Here is a 17890-nt window from a genome sequence, read left to right as displayed (position 1 = left end):
CGGGTGTGACTTGGCTGTGCTCTGTTTGCTTTTATCTTTGTGCCACATCCATGGGCTGAAAATTACTTCCAGCCTGGGCTGGTTTACACCGGAGATAGGAGGGAGGCTGCTGGGGAGCCAGGCACCCACCGACCTGCTGGTCAGAACTGAGCATCTGCAATCGCCCTGACCCAGCTGCGCAGCTCATCTCTTCTGCCAGAAGTTGTGCAAAGCTGCAGGAGCTTTAAAGTCTGTGTGATAAGGTACGCTGGAGGCTTAATTTTGTCTCGTTGCTCGTAAGATGGGAAGCTGAGGCAACCACGCAGCCTGTGTAAGAGCCACAGGATCCTCACCCTGAGGGCAAGCAGCAGGAGCTCCTCTTCACCCAGCAGTGCCGGGGCTGGGGGAGGCAGTCTGATGGTGTTGAGGGGCTGGGGAGTGGAGGTGAGTGGTGTCAGCAGAACCACACATGGGACAGGAAAACCTGGGATGGGGGAAACCTGGGATGGGGGAAACCTGGTCTCATGGCAGGAGCCTGTGGAGGAAGGGAGCTGCCAGACAGCCTGCAGCTCTGCTGCCCTCCAGAGCCAGGGTGACACTGGGGAACACAGCCAGGGACAGCAGGGACCCACTTGGGTAGACCCATCTGCTTGGGACTGAGTCAGGTGCACCTCCTCTGTTTGCTGTTTTGGGGGACAACACCATGGGGAACATGGGGAGCTCCCACTGAGGGATGAGAATACTTCCCCAGGAATGGGAGGTTCCCTGGCTGCCCTGCTCCTGCTGTTTGGAGCAGCTTTGCATGGAGCTGCCTGTGTGATGGAGAAATACCTGCACTTTGGTTCCCACGTTGAGTTTTGCTTGTTGCCCCATGGCGAGGAAGGAAACGGTGATCTTGTCCTGGCCCAGGATCCTGACCCCCACATGCAGGTTCAGGGAGATGAAGATGGGGCTCAGGGAGACGTGGGGTCCTGGTGACATGATGGTGTTTGGCCACGTCCACCTTCTCACCCTGCTGCCTGCTTGGTCCATATACTGCCCACCCTGAATATTCATGGTTATCCTAAAAGAGGAGAAAACCAAAGCTCTGCACCCTGCAGGTCCCACAGCTGCTGTCCCCTGTCCCCCAGAGGGACAGGACTGACACTGTCCTACCTCAGGACACAGCTGGGGTAACCTTCCCCTTCTGGGAGGCACCTGAAATGGCCTGCAAGCTGCTACCATTGCTTTTTAACTACTGAATGCTACTAAAAATGCCCTTCATGACTCTTGAAAATTAAAATGCTCAGTGGAGAGCACAAGTGCTCATCCCACAGTTAACTCACCACACAGACCCCCCGGGGTAGTAGCAGGTACTGCGGCCGCTGGACGTGAACACCGCCTGTATGGCAGCCATGCTCTCCTTGTCTTCCTGCACTATGCAAACAAGATGGCTCTTCTCTCGCACCACAATGACTGCCAGATTTCCAGATGGATAACTGCCATCAGATAAGGTGTTCATAACCCCGCTCTTTGCTTGCTCTGTTAGTACACACTAAGTATTGCACAGCGCTACTTTGTCCTCTAAAAATTGCCATACGACCCTGCTCACCATGTTCAAGGTGCAGTGGTGCTGGGATGCTGCCAGAGCTGCTCTTCATTGAAGGATTCTGTATGAACTGACAAAAGATCAGGTAGAGATACAGAATACATTTTTGTTGTTAGTTTTTTTTTTATCCAGTAACCCAGGCAGAACTGCTTAGCAAGTTTGTTTTAAAGACACATCCTTGGACAATGCCTGTTCTGAAAAACTTCAGAACAAGTGCTATGTAATTGGTTTTACTCCCCCTTTGTTTTCAAACTGTAAAAGTGAGTGTGAGTGGTGGGGATCAGGTTATTGGGTGACAGAGCAGACTAGGACACAAACATCAGTTACAACCCTGCACTAAGGCAGGCAAACAAACCCCTTGAAGGATACAATAACTGTACTGTTCCATCTGGGAGCATGGTAAGGAATTTCCCTCCGTGTTTGTAGTATTTTTCTAACAATTGATTCTTCACTGCCTAAGATGGGAAACATAACAACAGAATGGAGAGGAGCCCCCTGCACCAGCTGAAAGAACACACAGCCCCGGGCCATCAGTTCTTGCCTTGGCACCCAGAAGGGTGAAATCACAGCAGGTGATGGTGTTGGAGAGAGTTTCCTCCTCGGGAGCTGCTGCTGGGGAACCAGGCATCAGTGTCCATCCCTCCGGCGACGGGGGCTCCCGAGAAAGCTGGTAGGAAATGGTTCCAGGCTGGTTTGAGCCTTGAGAGCAAAGGGAGGATCTGCGTGCAGTGGGCAGGGCTGGCAGCAGCGCTGCAGGCAGGGTGGAACCTGGGGGAACAGGAATTTCTGTTTGACATGCTCCCTCCTGGGAGTCTGTATCAGGGTATGTTCTACCTAATAAGGACAGTCCAAAGTGTTCAGCTATTTCTGAGAACAGGATTATGAAAAGGAAGAGGGTTTTTTCTGTTATATATACATACACATCTGTGTGAGTAAAAAGTTACATTTTTTGGCACTTCGTGGCTCCAAGCTCTGGAGAACTGACAGTCTGAAATCCCTGGTGCCACAAAAGCCTCAGTGCCCTGCCATCCTCTGGGCAAATGTGTTCATATTATAAGTCTAGTTTATCTGTTCTTAGTCAAAATGCCTTTGATTTTATAGCTAGATCCAAAGGGCTGCTCAGTCATCCACAGCCTGGGCTAGGAATTTGTGGAGTACTCACCTGATAAGGCAAAATGTTTATTTAGCACCTTAATGCTGGCAGTTCCTTCCTTCCAAGTAAGTCCTAGTCTCTAAGTGCATCAGAAATGTCAGGTTTTGTGGATCTCAGCTGAAATGTTCAGATGTAAATACTAAAACCACAGCAAGGAGATACTCTGTGCAATGGGAATTCGTTTTTCACGAGAGGGATTATTCAATGTGGCAGTATCTAATTTAATGGGATTGCACACATGAAAATGAACTGATGTCATGGTATAAATCCTGTTCAATTAGACAGTATGAGACAAGAAATTCCATTGAATTCATTGCTGTAATAAATAAATAAATAGATAAGGAAATGCAAACTCACGTTCAGCTACACTTGCTGACTCTTCTGCCGGGAAAGCTTCTGACTGTTTGGCCATTTGTCTCTCCTCCTGCCTGGAAAATGAAAACATTCCTGATACGTGTTTCATGTGTCCTGTTTTGAAAGCTGGAAGTAGGCTTAGATACTTGGATCAGCTTTGGGCCTCCTGCTAAGCAGCCCAGCAGAAGTCAAAGTCACAAACTCAGGAAACCGGAATCCAAATGCAGGTTATGCAGCAAAACACAGAGTTCTGTTTCTGGCTCTACCTGTCTCTCATACTTCATCTGTTAGCACTAGAAGCAGTGCTTTAGCTAGCACAAACCTCACCATGTTCTAACACAGCCTGGTAAGAGAAGAGCCAAGAGGATTCAGACTCAGAATATGACCTTGTGTTGCCTAAAGCAAATTATTCTCTGCTTTCACTCCCTCTTGCTGCAGTTTCATTTTCATAATGCTGCTTTTCCCTCCAGAGCTGCTGCTGGTCCTTTCACACAGCCTGACCCCCATCTCCCTGTGGTCATTCCATAATACCTCTGGGATGTTTTCTCCTTGGGCTGGAGTTTGCTGTCCTTGGTGCCATGGGGTGCCACGGGTTGGTGGGGGCTGGCAGCAGAGGGGTGGCTCCAGGCACTCTCCTGGTTCTTCCTCTCATTTACAATGAACTCGTAGAGGTCTCGGTTACGCTCACAGCAGAAATTCTGAAAGGCAGAGGAGCAGTGCCAGGGAGGGGGCCTTCCCACAGCAAACCTCTGCCAGTCTTTCCCTCCAGCTCACCAACTCGTAATCCTGTGGACAAGTGTCTTTGAAGGAAGGGAAGGGCTGCAGCAGGCTGCCACAGTACTCGCATCTCGGAGCTGAGTCCTCCTGGGGCTGAAGTGGAGGTGGGGAGAGAAGAACAGGGAGGACAGAAATATAGCATCAGCACACAAGTCCTTGTTTTATTTTGGGGTAAGGGGGCTCTGCCCAAAACACAGTGTTAAAAACATGCAAGAGCAGTTAAAACAGATCTGTGTCTGTGGTATCTTGGAACAATTTAGCCCATAACGTTAGGTTCAGGAAGCCACCAAAAAAAGCAAAAGCTGATCTACAGTAAATAAATAAATCAAAACCCTCAAAGAAGTGGGATGACTGTTGTATTCCTGGGACCCGTTTCTTCCAAGGGAAACCCTCACCACATGCAGAATGCTGTAGCTGAGTACTCTGATGCATTAACCCTTTCAAATACATTGCTCGGGGCTTTGAAAAAGCTCCCCAAATGTGGCACTGTTGATCACAGGAAAATCTGTGGGGAATTTCCTGAGGAACCACCAGCAGATCTGTTGAGAAGAGCAGTGAGCTCCTTTGACCAGATACAAATCAGGGCTGCTGCAGGATGTATTTTGAGGATGGTTACTGGACTTTGTCTCTATACCTAATATTTATATAAATTTTATATCTCTGCTTTAGACAAAGGGCAAAATCTTCAGCTAGGAAATTCTCAACATAGGATGTAGTGGTGGGGAGTTGAGTTGCACAGCCTCTTGCTGTTTAAGTGGGCACAACAAACATCACTTCAACAGCCTCACAAAGTAAAACCCTTTCAGAAAGGAACTCCTGCAGTGTCTTGCCAAAGGGCATCACTTTTATTTTTTTGACATGGGAATCATATAAATCAATATAAAGAAAACCCCCACACTGTAGGGATGCCCTGCCACTGACTCACCTGGATCTCCATGAGTTCTTGTGAGGACTCGGGTCTGAAGGCCAGCAGGGCAGGCAGGCCAACAGAGGGGAGCGTGCACAGAGAGCTCTTGAACAGCTCCACAAACTCTTCTTTGAACTCAGGATGGAAAATACCAAAAGAAACATGGAGTCATATCTTTCTTCAGGGGTAATACTGCTTGGCACAAAATGTGTATATGCAACCTGGGTGAGTCCTTACCTCCGTGTCACACAAAACATCTAAGCTGCTGAGCTCTTCTGACAGGGCTGCAAGTGACAGTGATAGTGAGAATTACAGAACAGCAGTGCTATCTTCTCAGCTTATCTTCTAGACACACTTGGTTTGTTCCTTTTTTCAGCATGCTGGCCTTTTCTCTGCAGCCACATCAGCTGCCTGAGACCTGCAGAAGAGCAGCTCTGGCTCTGTGTAATGCCTGAGGGACTGGAGCTGGGCACTGGCATCGAAACAGGGCTCTACAAAATTGTCCCACTGAAGTCATGGAGATGGCTTATTGGTTAGGGTCAGTGACTTGTATCACTAATCTAGTATTGCATTATCCTCTTAAGCATTTCCAGCCTCTCTTGTCCTAAGAAGAAAGTGCTGGAGAGACTGAAGTGTTTCATCATTTCCAAGTGCAGGTCATGCTGCATGAGTGCAAGGAAGGGTTGGTGAACTGTGTGTTGAGGCCTGGATCACTTCTGCTCTCAGAGGAACATAAGATGTGGGACGTGCTCTCCTACAGAGGAGAGATGGCTGAAAATGAATCCCCAGGGATGTTTGATGTGCTTAAAAGGGATGGGCTCAGGCAGCAGCCAGCACCAATACACTGTGTGCACAGTACAAAGCTGAACTTCAGCAGGCAAGTGATGGAGCTGGTTGCTCCATAACGTGCTGGGATGACACAGCTGGGCAGGAGGAGAAAAAAGGTGGGTGTTAATTTCACCTCCCCTTACAGGCTCTGGCAGTACCCTCGCAGAGATACAATTTCTGCTGAGCACTCCCACGCCTGCTGCGTGCTCCAGGAGGACCCAGAGGTTCGTTTAGGATCGGCTCTGCGGGGAAGTTAATGAGGGGAGCACAGAGGGGAGTTTCGGGGGGCTGCTGCCACTTTGCTAAAGGATTCCCGGGAAAAGGCAAAGTCACACGTCCCCTGCAAGACACCGGGGGACGAGGCAACCCGAGTGGGTGACAGCACCAGTGAGCAGCCTCAGCCTAGAGCAAAGCTGCTTCTTACTTGTGCTTCTGCCGCCGAGCTCAGGAAGGCAGGAGGCTCCTGCCCGCACCGGACCCGGCTCCCCTGTCAGCTCCTGCCCCAGCTCGGGCTGGGCGCTGCCCGGCGCTGCCATCTCCCTGAGTTTAAGACACAAACCCGGCGATCAGTCACAGGCAACGGCTCCAGAGCAGTTGCCCTTGACGACACTAACGAAGGAAACTTTTCCAGATGTAGAGAGTTAAGAATCCGAACAGTTTGGCCGCAGCTGTGCCGCCCTGGGCGGGGGTGCTGGCCCGGGGGCGGTCCCAGGGGCCCGGGTGGTCGCACCCCCGGGCTCCTTACGCAGATTTCAGGTGGTCGGGAGCCCAGCGCTGGCTCTCACCGGGGCTCCCGCAGCGGCACTGGCCGCCCCCCGCCCCTCTCCCTCCTCACCGACCCGGGGGGTTCTCTGCGCTGTCCCGGCCCGCCCGGAGCCGCCCCGTCCATGGCGTCGTCTCCAGGGTGACGCGGCGGGGGCTGTAGGGCAGGGCCGGGGGAAGGCAGAGCCAGAGCCCGGCGGCGGCTCCGCCTGGGACGGGGGAGGGAGACCGGGACCGGGTCCGTCCGCCCCGGTGCTACCCCCGCGAGTGGGCCAGGGGCGGGCACCTGGCGGAGTGGGGTCCCGGCTGGAGCTGCGGGGGTTCGTGGTCGGGCTGCGGGAGTACGGGGCAGTGTTGCCCGCATCCCCCGGCCAGGCGTGGGGAGCCGCAAAGGCTCCACCGAGTGCGCTGGAGGGACCCAGACCCCTGTAGGTGCTGCAGGACCCAGCGGCGGTGGGTTGTGGTGAGCCGGGGGATCTGCTGTGTTACGAGACCTCTGGGTCTGTCCTGCCGGTGGCACTTCCAATCTGCAGGGACCCCCTGGGGCTGCGGTGGGGGGTACCAGGCTGGTGAGGTGTGACTCGCCTGTTGGGACAGGAGCTCCTCACCGCACCTGAAACACCCGCCTGTCCAGATTGCTTGTGCTTGTGTCATGCTCTTGTCCTGACCCATCCGATGCCGATGCGTCTTGTGGTCCAGGTGCTGCTGGGTCACTTGAATTTGCATTCGGAGCTTGGAAAATGAAAGTAAGTGCTTCCCTTCAGGTCTGCGAGCCAACACGGGCTTTACACGCACCTGAGGGGGAGGTGTATGTGCTGCATTACTCGGGCTTTGTGTAAGAGCTTCCAGTTGTCTTACAAGCACATGAACCCTACAACAAAAGGTTTGGAAAAAATGATTTTAAAGGTTTCTTCCAACGCAAACCATTCTATGATTCTAAAATGACTTGGCTTTTACTCATTGTCAAGAATGGAAAGGGTACACTGGGGTGCAGCCACGCGTGTTAGTGCAGTGTTGGGATGGACGATGCCCCTTGCTGCACCGGGGTCCTGGTGGATCATCTGTGCTGGGTGCAGGTCCTGGCCTTGCCATAGGTTTGGGTCCTGGCTGTGGCAGGGGAGAGGTGAGTGTCCATCCCAACAGCACAGGCCCAGCACTGCAGCACTGCATGCTCTACTCAGGTTAAAAATTCACCAGTCCCTAGGAGGTTTTGCATTTTTGTGCTTAAAGTGGAAATTGTCAGAGTTGTCAACAATCGTGTGGTGACTCGAGAGAAACTGCTTCAGTAACCACAGCTCGTTTTTTCATGGGGCTGTCTGCAGTTAACAGTGCTGGGGTACAGCTGAGAGGGGCTGCTGGAACACTTGCTGAATTTTTTGAGGAGTTTTCACACTCTGACATGCTGCCACTTCCCTCGGCAAGATGCTGGTGTCCTCTAAGCCTCTCCTGCCTCTGGCCCTTGGACATCCCCCTAGGGAAGTCACACCAGATGCAAAAGGAAACCTGAAACGTTTTGATCAAGTGCTGGGACAAGGATCACCTGTTCTTTTGCTGACCTGAGGAGGAAATGCATCCCTTCTGGCAGTGCCAGCTAAGGTATTTGTTATCCTAAATTCAGTTTCAGTCAGAAAAGATATGGGGTGGTGTGTGTTTTTGGGTTTGTTTTTGTTTTTTTTTTCTGTAAGATTTTACAGAAGTTTGCTGTTCCTTCAGAAGTGAATGTTGTGGAAAGCTCTAATGAAATAATGTGTGTTAACTTACCTAAAGTGGATCATAGGCAACATGATTAATTAATTAATTTCATTAATCCTGCTATAATCAAAAACATGATTCAGAGTTTTGCTTTACACAAAAAAAAGCCCTTTTGTCCCAGCCGTCAGTGAGAAAATTTATCTTCTATAAATGTTGCTGAAATATGGGAAAATGAATCAACTCCTCAGGAATTCTTGCTTAGCAAGTTCTGCTGAAAGCACAGGTGTTAATGCCTGTCAGAGCCAGAGCCTGACTTTGATCCTGCTTAAGCAGGAGCAAATTAGTTGACTTGGCCTGATGCTGCTGGAGTTCTGCCAGCACAGTACAAGTGAGATCAAATGTAGGATCTTTATAGGAAAGGGATACAGAAAGATGAACGATTTCTTGTGAGTTTTTTCTGTGGTCACTTCCAAAGTCTGAAGGCCAAAACAAGCTTCCATCCACTGATGTGGTCCTTGTCATTCTCCCCTCATTTGTTTTTCTGCTCTTCTGGTGATCACTACCAGGCACTGAGTGACATTTGTGTAGGACTCTGGGTCATAATGCCAAACAGCTTTTCCCCTGGAGGGAGGCTGTTAGGACTGCTTTTCCTCCTTGTGTATTATATTTGTTCACACCAAGCTTCATCTGTCACTTTACATGGAGTTTTCCACTATCATGAATGAGCTTCTTACTATGGAATAACTCGGAGGACTGTATCACTTGGCAACTTGTTGCCTTTTCCACATGGCAAACATCTTGATATTCAGCAGAGCCGTATGTGGAGCTGGTGGTTTTTTCTGGAGTGATTCAGACAGGAGGCTTCTGCTTGAGAGGGGGTAGGAGAGTGCAGGCACGTTCAGCTCTGGTGGCTTCAGTTTGCACCAGTCAGGCTGCTACTGCTGCCCCTGGGACTCAAATCACCACCCTGTTCTTACCCCAACTACCCAGGAAGCTACTGCCACACACACATGGTAGCACAGCATGCTATGCAGGATAGTTTTTGCAAAATATTTATTACAAAATAAAAGTAAATATGGCAACAAAACTTAAATAGCAATGTCATGACACTGGCCATAAAGCTCTTGCTGTATTATTAGTCTTTTACAATAATCAGTAATCAAGTAGGCCTCTGAGGGAAGCTGCAGGTGGACTGCTTGAATATATTTATTATTGGCTCTAGCTGTTTGAGATGCATTAGTTTGTGCCTCCTCCTTCTGCCAGTACCTGGCTGTACTATGTGCTGGGCTCACTGACGCCCCTCAGCCAGGCTGGAGTTGGCGATTCCCACACTCTGTAAAGCCCAACAGGCTTTACCCCAGCCTTTCCTCCCCTTTTCTTTTAAAAACAGAGCACATGATCCAATGCCCATCCCTTTTTACTAGGGTAGCAGGAAATGGAGTAGCAACACTGAAGTACCTGTTGTTCCCCTTCGAGCCACAACTTCTCTTGTAAGAGGTTGCTTGGATTTCTTTCCCACCTCCTAAAAACTGTTACTGAAGTTCACCAGTGAAAGAGTAAGTCTGTGTTCCTGCTGAAAGGGCTTTTATGTGCACTCCAAAGAGGAATGCAGTTCTTCAAGTCTCTTAAGACACATGTCTAATGGAAGCACTCTTTAAATAAAATACAATTAAATTTTAAAAAAAAGGTGACTGTGTGGGAATCTTCCTAAGGCACCCAAGAATTTTTAAAAAGCCTTTTCTCACCCATTTTACTTACAGGACAGTCTTGTTCCTCTTCTCTCCAAAGTTAAAAATGTTGGCTAGTTAGGAACCTTAGCTACACGTGATGACATAGCCGGAGATCATTTAAAAAGAAAAACAAAAAGAGAACAAAAAGAAAACCCTTGGTGAATGTAAAGCTGTATGTCCAGACAGCCCACAGGCAGGCAGGTCACGGACAGCAGGTAGAAATGGTGACGTTGATGCCCAGGTTGCCGTTGTCAGCGAAGAGGTGGGCGATGGCGGTGTCGAAGGCCAAGCAGTCGCTGTTGCGGATGGCAGCGGAGACCCCGTCGTGGATGGAGCGCGGCGTCGCCTCCCACGTCAGCCGCCGGCGGTTCCCGTTCAGCTCCAGTCTGTAGGCAAAGTTCTCCGCCTGCTTGCGGGTGCCGATGAGCAGCACGATGGCAAAAAACTGCTGGTGGCCTTCGTACTTCTCTTGTTTCTCCAGCACCAGCATGAAGTGGTGGCCAAAGCAGGACTGCATCATCACCCAGTCCACCGCTCCGGGAAGGTTAATGTCTGTGGCTAGGAAAACGATGTCTTCTCCCTGAAGGGTGGTAATGCTTTTGTGGGCATGCATGAGGTGGGACATCACGGCTTCCAAGGATCCCTGCCACTTGCAGGAGGCACCAGGACACGGGCAGGAGTAGGGACGATACTCGCAGATGTCTTCGTGTTCTGGCTTTTCTGTGTGGTGGAGTGTCAGGGAGCAGCCCGTTGTGGCGTACTGGGAAAAACAAACACAAGCTGTCAGGACAGGCAACAGCTCCACTGCTCCCAGCTGGGAACACTGGTCATCAACCAGCACTCTTGTGCTTATTGCAAATTTTACATTAGATACTTATGTTTAGCCCTGGATGCAGAGCTGAGCTCCATTTATTTTTTTGTTTCCACTTAAAAATGGGTTCCTCTTGTCTGTTGTGGATGGTTCTTTCTAATGCAAGTGCTTAGATAAACTGGATTGTAAGGCAGAGTTCTGGTTGCTGTTGAAGTTAGATCTGATCGGTTCTTGATTAGCTGAAATGGTCTTGGTTGGGATTTTTCTTTTCTTTAAAAAGAACAAAGGATTCTAGTTTCAGCAAAGAGTAGCTAGAGTGAAGTATTTTTAATAGATGTATCTTATTACCATCGCAGAGCAAATTCAAATGCAGATTCCACACAGCTTTTTTTTAACCCTGCAACAGTATCAAGACTGCAAGAGTGAGAAGTGGAAAGAGAGGGGATGGTTTTTCACTGAGCATAAAGCTAGCAGACAAGTAAGTACCATCTAATTTCTCTTAATTGCAATGCTAATGCTGTCATGCTGGCTACAACATGTGTGCATGGCTGCTTGTGGACACTGTGACACTTCCTTGAGGGTGGTTATAACCCAGGTATAAATGATTATGTCTGGGCTCATACGTGTAAAAGAAGTTTCAGCTCAAGGGTTAAATTCCCAAGATGCAAATCACCCGTGCTGTGAGCACCAGAATACTGGGGCAGAGACCTGACCTTGCACTTCTGACGGAGCTTGTTTGATAAAGAGTTAACGTGAGCCCTCACTTACTGTGTCTGCCCCTGCTGCTTAATGCTCTGCTCAGGGCTTTATTGCAGGGCACTGTGAGGAGCAGGATGCCCTCCTGCCACTGCAGGACCCCCTGATGGCAGACACAGGCTTGCCACGACTGCTGCCCTGCCACAGGCTGCAGGGTCCCAGGTCTGTGCATGGCTCCAGCCCTGGTGACCTGCTTGCGTCTCCCATGTCCATACCCCTGCTAACACTTCAGTCATCCAAGGTGCTGAAGAGCAGCTCTGAGTCTGACCTCATTAACAAGATCAGAAGGCTGCTGGTTAGGGGAAAACAGATGTCTATGCAAAAGCAACTGGTGGTGACTGTAGAAGTGAGAGCATAAAATCAAGAAGAGCAAATGGTGGTGGCTTTGCCCTTCAGGGTGAGAGGTGCCTGTGCTGGTGTGCTCCCAAACCCATCACTGGGTTTCACTGGGTGAGATGCCCTACCAGTCATGGGAGGCTGTTGACAGCAAAAACTGACTTGCCATCTTCCTGCTGCTTGGCAAATGTCACTGATCTTTATCACCCCCTCCAAGCCTGCTTTGTCTCTTCCTCTGCACAGGTCACACAATATCTCTGAGCTACCTGTTCCAGTTCTACCATGTCCACTTTGGGACAGGGAGCTGGGGCTGTGCATTGTGTTAATAGCTCAGGTGTGGCACCAATGCCAGGGCTGGCCTGACTGTTTTCTGCTTTTTCATCGCTCCTCATAATTTCTAGTATTCTGTGCTGGAAAGCATCATGTACGTGTTTTCATGGTTGTTTAGCTCTGTATTCTCCTTCCCAAGAGGTCAGCTCAGAGCTCATCCCCACACACATGACTTGCCATGACATGTTTTTGCCATGTCTGTCACTCCTGGTGCTGCTCTGACCTCCACTTTGATGGGACAGTTTTCTGAGTCTCCTAAAGCATTTGGAAAATATCAGTTGAGCCTGAATGTGCTCAGCAGAGGCAGGACAGCATTATCAACCCTGTAAATGAAGGTAGGCACAGACATGGGATTTAAGTAACTTGTCTGAAACCACACAGACAATCAGAGGCAGAGTGGGGAATATGCCTGCCAAGTCCAAATCCCTCCTGCTCAGGCCAGCAGACTCTCTAGGATACAAGTAGGTTGAGATAAAAATAGTGCTCCTGGAAAGAAGAGGCATGCCAGCTCCTGTGAGTGTTGTCAGCAATGTTCAGGGCCTCAACAAGGACTGAGACCCTCTCGTGCTTCTCCTTCCTCCAGTCCTTTGTAAAGATCTGTCCCTGCTTTTAAGATCTTCCCCAGGCTTCTGCAGCATCCATTCCAGCGTGGGTACAGATGCTGTCAGCCCAGCAGTGATCCCAGGGAGCTCTCCTGGGGGTGCACAATAAGCCTGTGCTCCCTGGAGCCCCACACTGGGGAGGAACCTGGCTCAGGCCACGGGCAGCTGCCTGGCAGTGTGTTTGTAAATGCTGCTCTGCCAGCAGTGCTGACAGCACAGCCCAGAAAGGACCAGAGAGCACTGTGTCATGCCACGTGGAGCCTGCAGCCTCCATCCATCTGTGCAGGTAGGGTCAAGTAAGCAGATCCCTCTGTGTAATGATGTCTGTTCAGTTAAAACCAAAATAATCTTGCACTTTTTAAATCAGAAACCCCCCCCTGCTTTATTTGAGTCTACTATGTCTTGGAAATAGACGTGTGATCTCATTTTGGTTCAGTATATTTGCTTAAGATCTTTAAAATTACTTTAAAGGAAAAAAATAGAGCTCTGAAGAAGAGGCTGTAGAGGCAGCACTGGACAATGTACAGGAGTAAGTTTGTATACCATAACATGAATCTGCAATTTCTGTTCTAAAGTTGTATGTTTACATGGGAAATGTCATGTTTTCCTTTAAGCTGATGGTGCAGCAGCAGTGCTCTAGGGACACAAGCAGAACTGCTCTACCTCCTACCACCTGACTAAAGAAAATCAAGGAAAGTAATTACTCTGTTATTATTTAAGCTTGTTAGTTTATATATAGTATCACTATGCTTTCCACTTTTTAAATACAAAGTATGCAGATTTTTTTCCCTGCAAAACAAAATGTAATACAGTACAATGAGTTTACAGGATTCACTTTTTTTCACAAGGACCAGAGCTCTCTGGAGTCTCAGATGCTGGTATCTCCAGTTAGGGGTGGCTGTGTTGAAGGATCTTGGAATACTCTTGGTGAGGGGCATCTGCCCTAGCTTCCAAAGTGCAGAACATCACCATTCTTAGGAAAGCCGGTAAGAATGGGGCTTCAAGCCCCATTTACTTAAGATGTATTTTTAATGCATGTAATAACTAGAAAACTAATTTCTGATACTAAAAGTAAACTTATTGTTATGTTGAACTGATCTCAGTACTGAGAATTCCCTGGTGTACCCATGCAGCAGTTTGGTTGTTTTGTTTGTTTGACTTCTCCCTGTGGTACATTGCTAAATGCCATCTGTATAGCTGCCCACCTGGGCTGCTGTCAGTGTGTGAACACACTCTGGATTTGCTCCTGGACATTCTCTCCTCAGTGCTGGGCCAGGTTTAGCCCATACAAGTTGGAGGTGAGCTCTGCTGCAAATGGAAATGCAAGCAGGAACTGCCCATGGTTTTACACAGGGCAGAGGAGGAGTGATAGTCCCACGTCATTTCCATGGCCACCATCACTCAAGCATGAATATCTCTGTTTGTCAAGCCCCACCACAAAAGGCCAACAAACCAGAAACACCTCTCCCACCCTGCACTGCTCAGCTCGATGGGTCACGGTTCCCAGTTTAGCAGCAGATGATCACAGAGCACCTCCCACACTGCTCTGAGAATGGATTCTCGTGTCTCTTCATGAAGCTTCCAATTCATCAGATTTATTTTCCTTTACAGACATATTGGACAAACCGTCCCCGTCCCCCCCCCCAAGTTACAGAAGAACCCATATCTGAATTAAGTCAGCTTCACAGCATAGAGGGCAGCTTTATATATTTTCCACTTGCACTTATTTAAAAGATGAAAGAAAACAACTAGATCCTTTTGGCATTTGTTAATCAGTAGTTTGTGTTTACAATGTGCATTTTCTGCTGATTGCTTAGAGCACTAAAAGGCACTTTCAGCAACTTCACTGTTTCTTTAAGATTTAAATTATCTTGTAGATTTTTTCCAGAAGCCCTGTAAAGCACAGAGATGCAGTAACTGTAGTTCTTTTTACAGCATTTCAAGAGCAACCCTCAAAGCAGCTACACCCACAGGCAACACCAAATCCCCTATTTCTGTTTCTGTCATACCTCAGTCCTCATTCCAAGTAGCATTCACAGTTGTCTCTATAAGTGATGGGACCTCCTCCAGCCAGACCACTGTCCCTGTTTGTTCTTTCAGATTTTCTGGAGCTCTGACTTTCTTCTCCTCCCTCTCCCCAGGAGCTTACATCAGTTTCCTCAACACAGTGAAAGCCTCAGGTGAGTCAGAGCCGGGCTGGGCACTGGTGTGTGCCAGCTGCAGAGCAACTCTGGCTGAGCCCCTGCTGCTGCTGTGGCACCCATGGGTGCTCGGTGGGTCACCCCTGAGCACTGCCAGTCCCTGCACATCACCCACTGAGCACCACAGCCCTGGTGGTTTGTTGCTGGGCACAAGAAGTACGAGAGAAACACATGAACGTGTGCTGATCTCATCATGCGGCTCCTGGGAACGGGGAAAGCAGCTGAGCAGGAATTGCTGATGGCAGAAAGAACCCACATAAAAGAGAGGGTGTGCGAGAGGAGAGGAGCAGAGACTTATTTACCTTTGCCTGCCTGAGGAGCTGCTGGGTGCCCAACACACAGGGGGTAGAGAGCTTGTGAGCAGAGGCTGCTGACAGGGAGGGAGCCTGATCCTGCGTGGGCCACACCACAGCATGTCCTGGGACACAGGGCTTTGTGGTTTTTGAGCTGGGCAATTCACAGGGACACGTGTAGCATGGCCCAGGGTTCCTGCCTGCACTAGGATCTCACTGGGCCACTGAGAGGTGCAGATTGACCACGGCTGGTTCAGTCTCTGCAGATTTCCCAGCTCTGAACTAGCTTGCAGGCACAAGAAACCAGACCAAGCCCAGTCCACAGCCTCTGAGACACTGACCAGCACACACCCACGCCTTGGGTTACTGCAGAGACCACCAAAACACAGCTGGGTTAAAGCAAAACTCCCAGTTCTGTAACCAAGATACTAAGCTGCCCAACCTTCAGCACTTGCTTCTGCAAACCTCACCAGCCTCCCTCCTCCTCCAAGCCAGTGCTTGAAGAGCACAATATTGACCCCAGTAGTAATACTGGGAGGGATTTTTGGAAATGCTCTCTAACTGGTTGACATGTGCCAGTCATGTTGTTATTTATCTTTAGAGAATATCCAAACTAAACTAAAAGAGTGTTTACGGCTGACACACCTGAACCAGAACTTGGGACAGATGCCAGACCGCCTGGCACCTTCAGGCAGCAGAGCTGCACCTCGGTGCAGGGAAGGGCTGCAAGGACCAGGGAGCTGCTCCAGCCTGGATGCCTCGGTTCTGCTGCAGACAAGCAGGGAATGCCAGCTGTCACAAATGAGACACTTCAGAAAATGAGAACTAGGCCAGCATTCCTGTGAAAAAACCTGCACTGGCTGCCTGTGTTCCCCTGGGCTCAGCCGGGGTCACAGCTGGGCGCACGGCATTCCGCACTTCTGCTGCGTTCAGTAGAGGGGACCCGTGCCCCACCACCGTGCTCCATCTGCTCCATCTATCCCGAGGTTAACTCCCACCCGACGGTGAGCAGCCAAGCAGCCCCACGGTGCCACAGCCTCTGCCAGCCCCCCGCTCCGTGGCCCAGCCCGCGGCACACGGGGCTCTCCCCACGCAGCACGCGTGCTCCATCCACACGGAGGATCCGCTCCGGAGGTGCTGTCACCCCCGTGCATCCCGAGCGATGCTCCTGCGGGCTGCCCGGGGGCCGTGCCTGCCGGTATCAGCGGAGGCGGTGCGGGCTCCAGGCGCTCACCGGAACGCTCGCCACGTGCCACCGGCGGTCCCGCCACCGACAGCTCCCTCCTAAAAAACTTTCTTCTGTTCCTCGCCAGCAGTGGCTCCAGCAGTTCCACTATCCGCCCTGCCATCACTTCAGCCTCTGGTTTCAGAGTACTTTTGATATTACGGAGGTGTGAGGGGGCTCCAGGAAGAGATAAAAAGGAGCACGGATATTGTGGTGTTTAGAATTAAGACGAAAGGCAGGGGACGGGGGACCCCATCCCGCTGCCACCCCCCTTACCTTGCAGGGGAAGAGCACCGCCGAGGCCACCTTCTCCATGGCCAGGTTCCTGATGCTGGGGGTGAGGGAGCCCCGGCAAGTGGGGCAGAGGCTCAGCTTCTGCCGGCATTGATTGCAGACCAGGTGCCCGGCCTGACACTGCAGGATGGGCGGCAGCACATAGTCGAAGCAGACGGGGCACTCGAAGAGAGAGGTCAGTTCGTGATGCTGCTGCTGCTGCTGCGGCGGCGGGGGAGGAGGCGGCGGCGGGGGGGGTGGCGGAGAGGCCCCGCCGGGGCCGGGCAGGACAGCGGCGGGGCCCGCGGGAGACGGGGCGTGCTGCTGCTGCTTGCCGCAGGGCTTGTTAGCGCCGGGGCCGGCGGAGGACGGGCGGCTCATGGCGCCGCCGACACCATCGGGGCGAGGGAGGGAGCGGCGGCAGCGGCGGCGCGGAGGGGAGCGGCGGCTGCGCGGGGACCCGCCCGCTCCCGGCATACCCTGCGCGGGGGCGGCCTGGGACGGGGTGCGGGGGGGCCGGGGCGCGGGGAGGCCGGGGCGCGGGGAGCGGCGGGGCCGGGCGGTTCGGCTGCGGTCGGCGGCGGGGGTGGTTGATCGGGTACTGTCGGTGTCGGGGGCGATTCAGCGCCCCTCGTCGTTGCGGGCGGTCAGCACCCCCGCGTCGCTCCGTGCGCGGTGTCTCCAGCGTGCGGAGAGCTGGGTACCGGCCCGTGCGGGGCTCACGGGGCTGTGGTGGTGGAAACGCGGTGAAGAGTGTGTAACAGGTGCTCTGGTTTGGTTTCAGAGGTTATTTAGAGTGAGGTATTTTGGTTCACCATCGCGTCCCGGCGTCCTTGGCAAGTGGTTCGTCTCTTGGCCGAGTTAGGTTAATAGTGGGGCTCGGTGAGCTTAAAGGTCACAGAATTGTTTGAAAGGACCTTTGAGATCATCGGGTCCAACCACTAACCGTTTTCATTCATAAAAGTTTTTTTTGGAACAAAAGTGTGATACTTGGAACATCATCTGACGCAGTAACGCTGGAAGTGAGGACAGCAGAGAAGAGACGGGAGTCCCGGGACAGAGCTGTCAGAATCCCTTTGCTCTTACAGCCAGATTGAGAAATTGAGAAAGGCGAGCGTTTGCTTGTAGGTGGTGGAGTCAAGGCGACGTAGGCGTGTTTGTGTACAGGTTTATTGTTCTCTGTTCTCCTGGTCCCTGTGGTGTGAATTGCCTCTGGCTGTGCTGGGTGGAGGTGCAATTTTCACCTATTCCATACAAAATCCCACTCAATACCCCCGTGCAGCACACCCATCC

The 17890-nt window shown here is 51.1% G+C and overlaps 2 protein-coding genes across 3 annotated transcripts; both read right to left on the bottom strand.

Annotated features, from left to right (window-relative positions):
- Positions 1-17: 17 nt before the first annotated feature.
- On the bottom strand, positions 18-6428 carry ERICH6 (glutamate rich 6). Of its 2 annotated transcripts, none has more exons than XM_030456216.1 (12): positions 6422-6428; positions 6011-6126; positions 4996-5042; positions 4777-4893; positions 3849-3944; positions 3606-3772; positions 3078-3148; positions 2109-2335; positions 1937-2022; positions 1305-1457; positions 811-1042; positions 18-410 (listed from the first exon to the last, which is right to left on the bottom strand). In XM_030456216.1, exons 2-12 carry the CDS (start codon positions 6120-6122, stop codon positions 141-143), a joined length of 1578 nt encoding a protein of 525 aa, XP_030312076.1. In that variant the 5' UTR covers positions 6123-6126; positions 6422-6428; the 3' UTR covers positions 18-140. The 2 variants fall into 2 exon arrangements, with proteins under 2 accessions (XP_030312076.1, XP_030312077.1); XM_030456217.1 differs by lacking the exon at positions 18-410 and adding an exon at positions 412-463.
- Positions 6429-9436: 3008 nt separating this feature from the next.
- SIAH2 (siah E3 ubiquitin protein ligase 2) lies at positions 9437-17040 on the bottom strand. The gene is made up of 2 exons (XM_030456580.1): positions 16601-17040; positions 9437-10530 (listed from the first exon to the last, which is right to left on the bottom strand). Exons 1-2 carry the CDS (start codon positions 16976-16978, stop codon positions 9973-9975), a joined length of 936 nt encoding a protein of 311 aa, XP_030312440.1. The 5' UTR covers positions 16979-17040; the 3' UTR covers positions 9437-9972.
- Between the last annotated feature and the right edge of the window lie 850 nt (positions 17041-17890).

This window comes from Calypte anna, chromosome 9 (genome assembly GCF_003957555.1).
Source record: "Calypte anna isolate BGI_N300 chromosome 9, bCalAnn1_v1.p, whole genome shotgun sequence".
Taxonomy (NCBI): domain Eukaryota; kingdom Metazoa; phylum Chordata; class Aves; order Apodiformes; family Trochilidae; genus Calypte; species Calypte anna.
Note: the sequence above shows the minus strand (reverse complement) of the source record. Positions and strands in the feature narration are given on the sequence as shown.

Bases quoted from the DNA above. Each gene is read 5' to 3' on its own strand.
- ERICH6 (XM_030456216.1), bottom strand. From the start codon at position 6,122: ATGGCAGCGCCGGGCAGCGCCCAGCCCGAGCTGGGGCAGGAGCTGACA. The intron at 4,894-4,995 runs GTAAGGACTCAC...TTCCATCCTGAG, and splicing joins ATGTTTTGTGTGACACGGAG to TTCAAAGAAGAGTTTGTGGA. The intron at 3,773-3,848 runs GTGAGCTGGAGG...TCTGCCTTTCAG, and splicing joins GTCCACAGGATTACGAGTTG to AATTTCTGCTGTGAGCGTAA.
- SIAH2 (XM_030456580.1), bottom strand. From the start codon at position 16,978: ATGAGCCGCCCGTCCTCCGCCGGCCCCGGCGCTAACAAGCCCTGCGGC. The intron at 10,531-16,600 runs GTAAGGGGGGTG...TGTTTTTCCCAG, and splicing joins CGGTGCTCTTCCCCTGCAAG to TACGCCACAACGGGCTGCTC.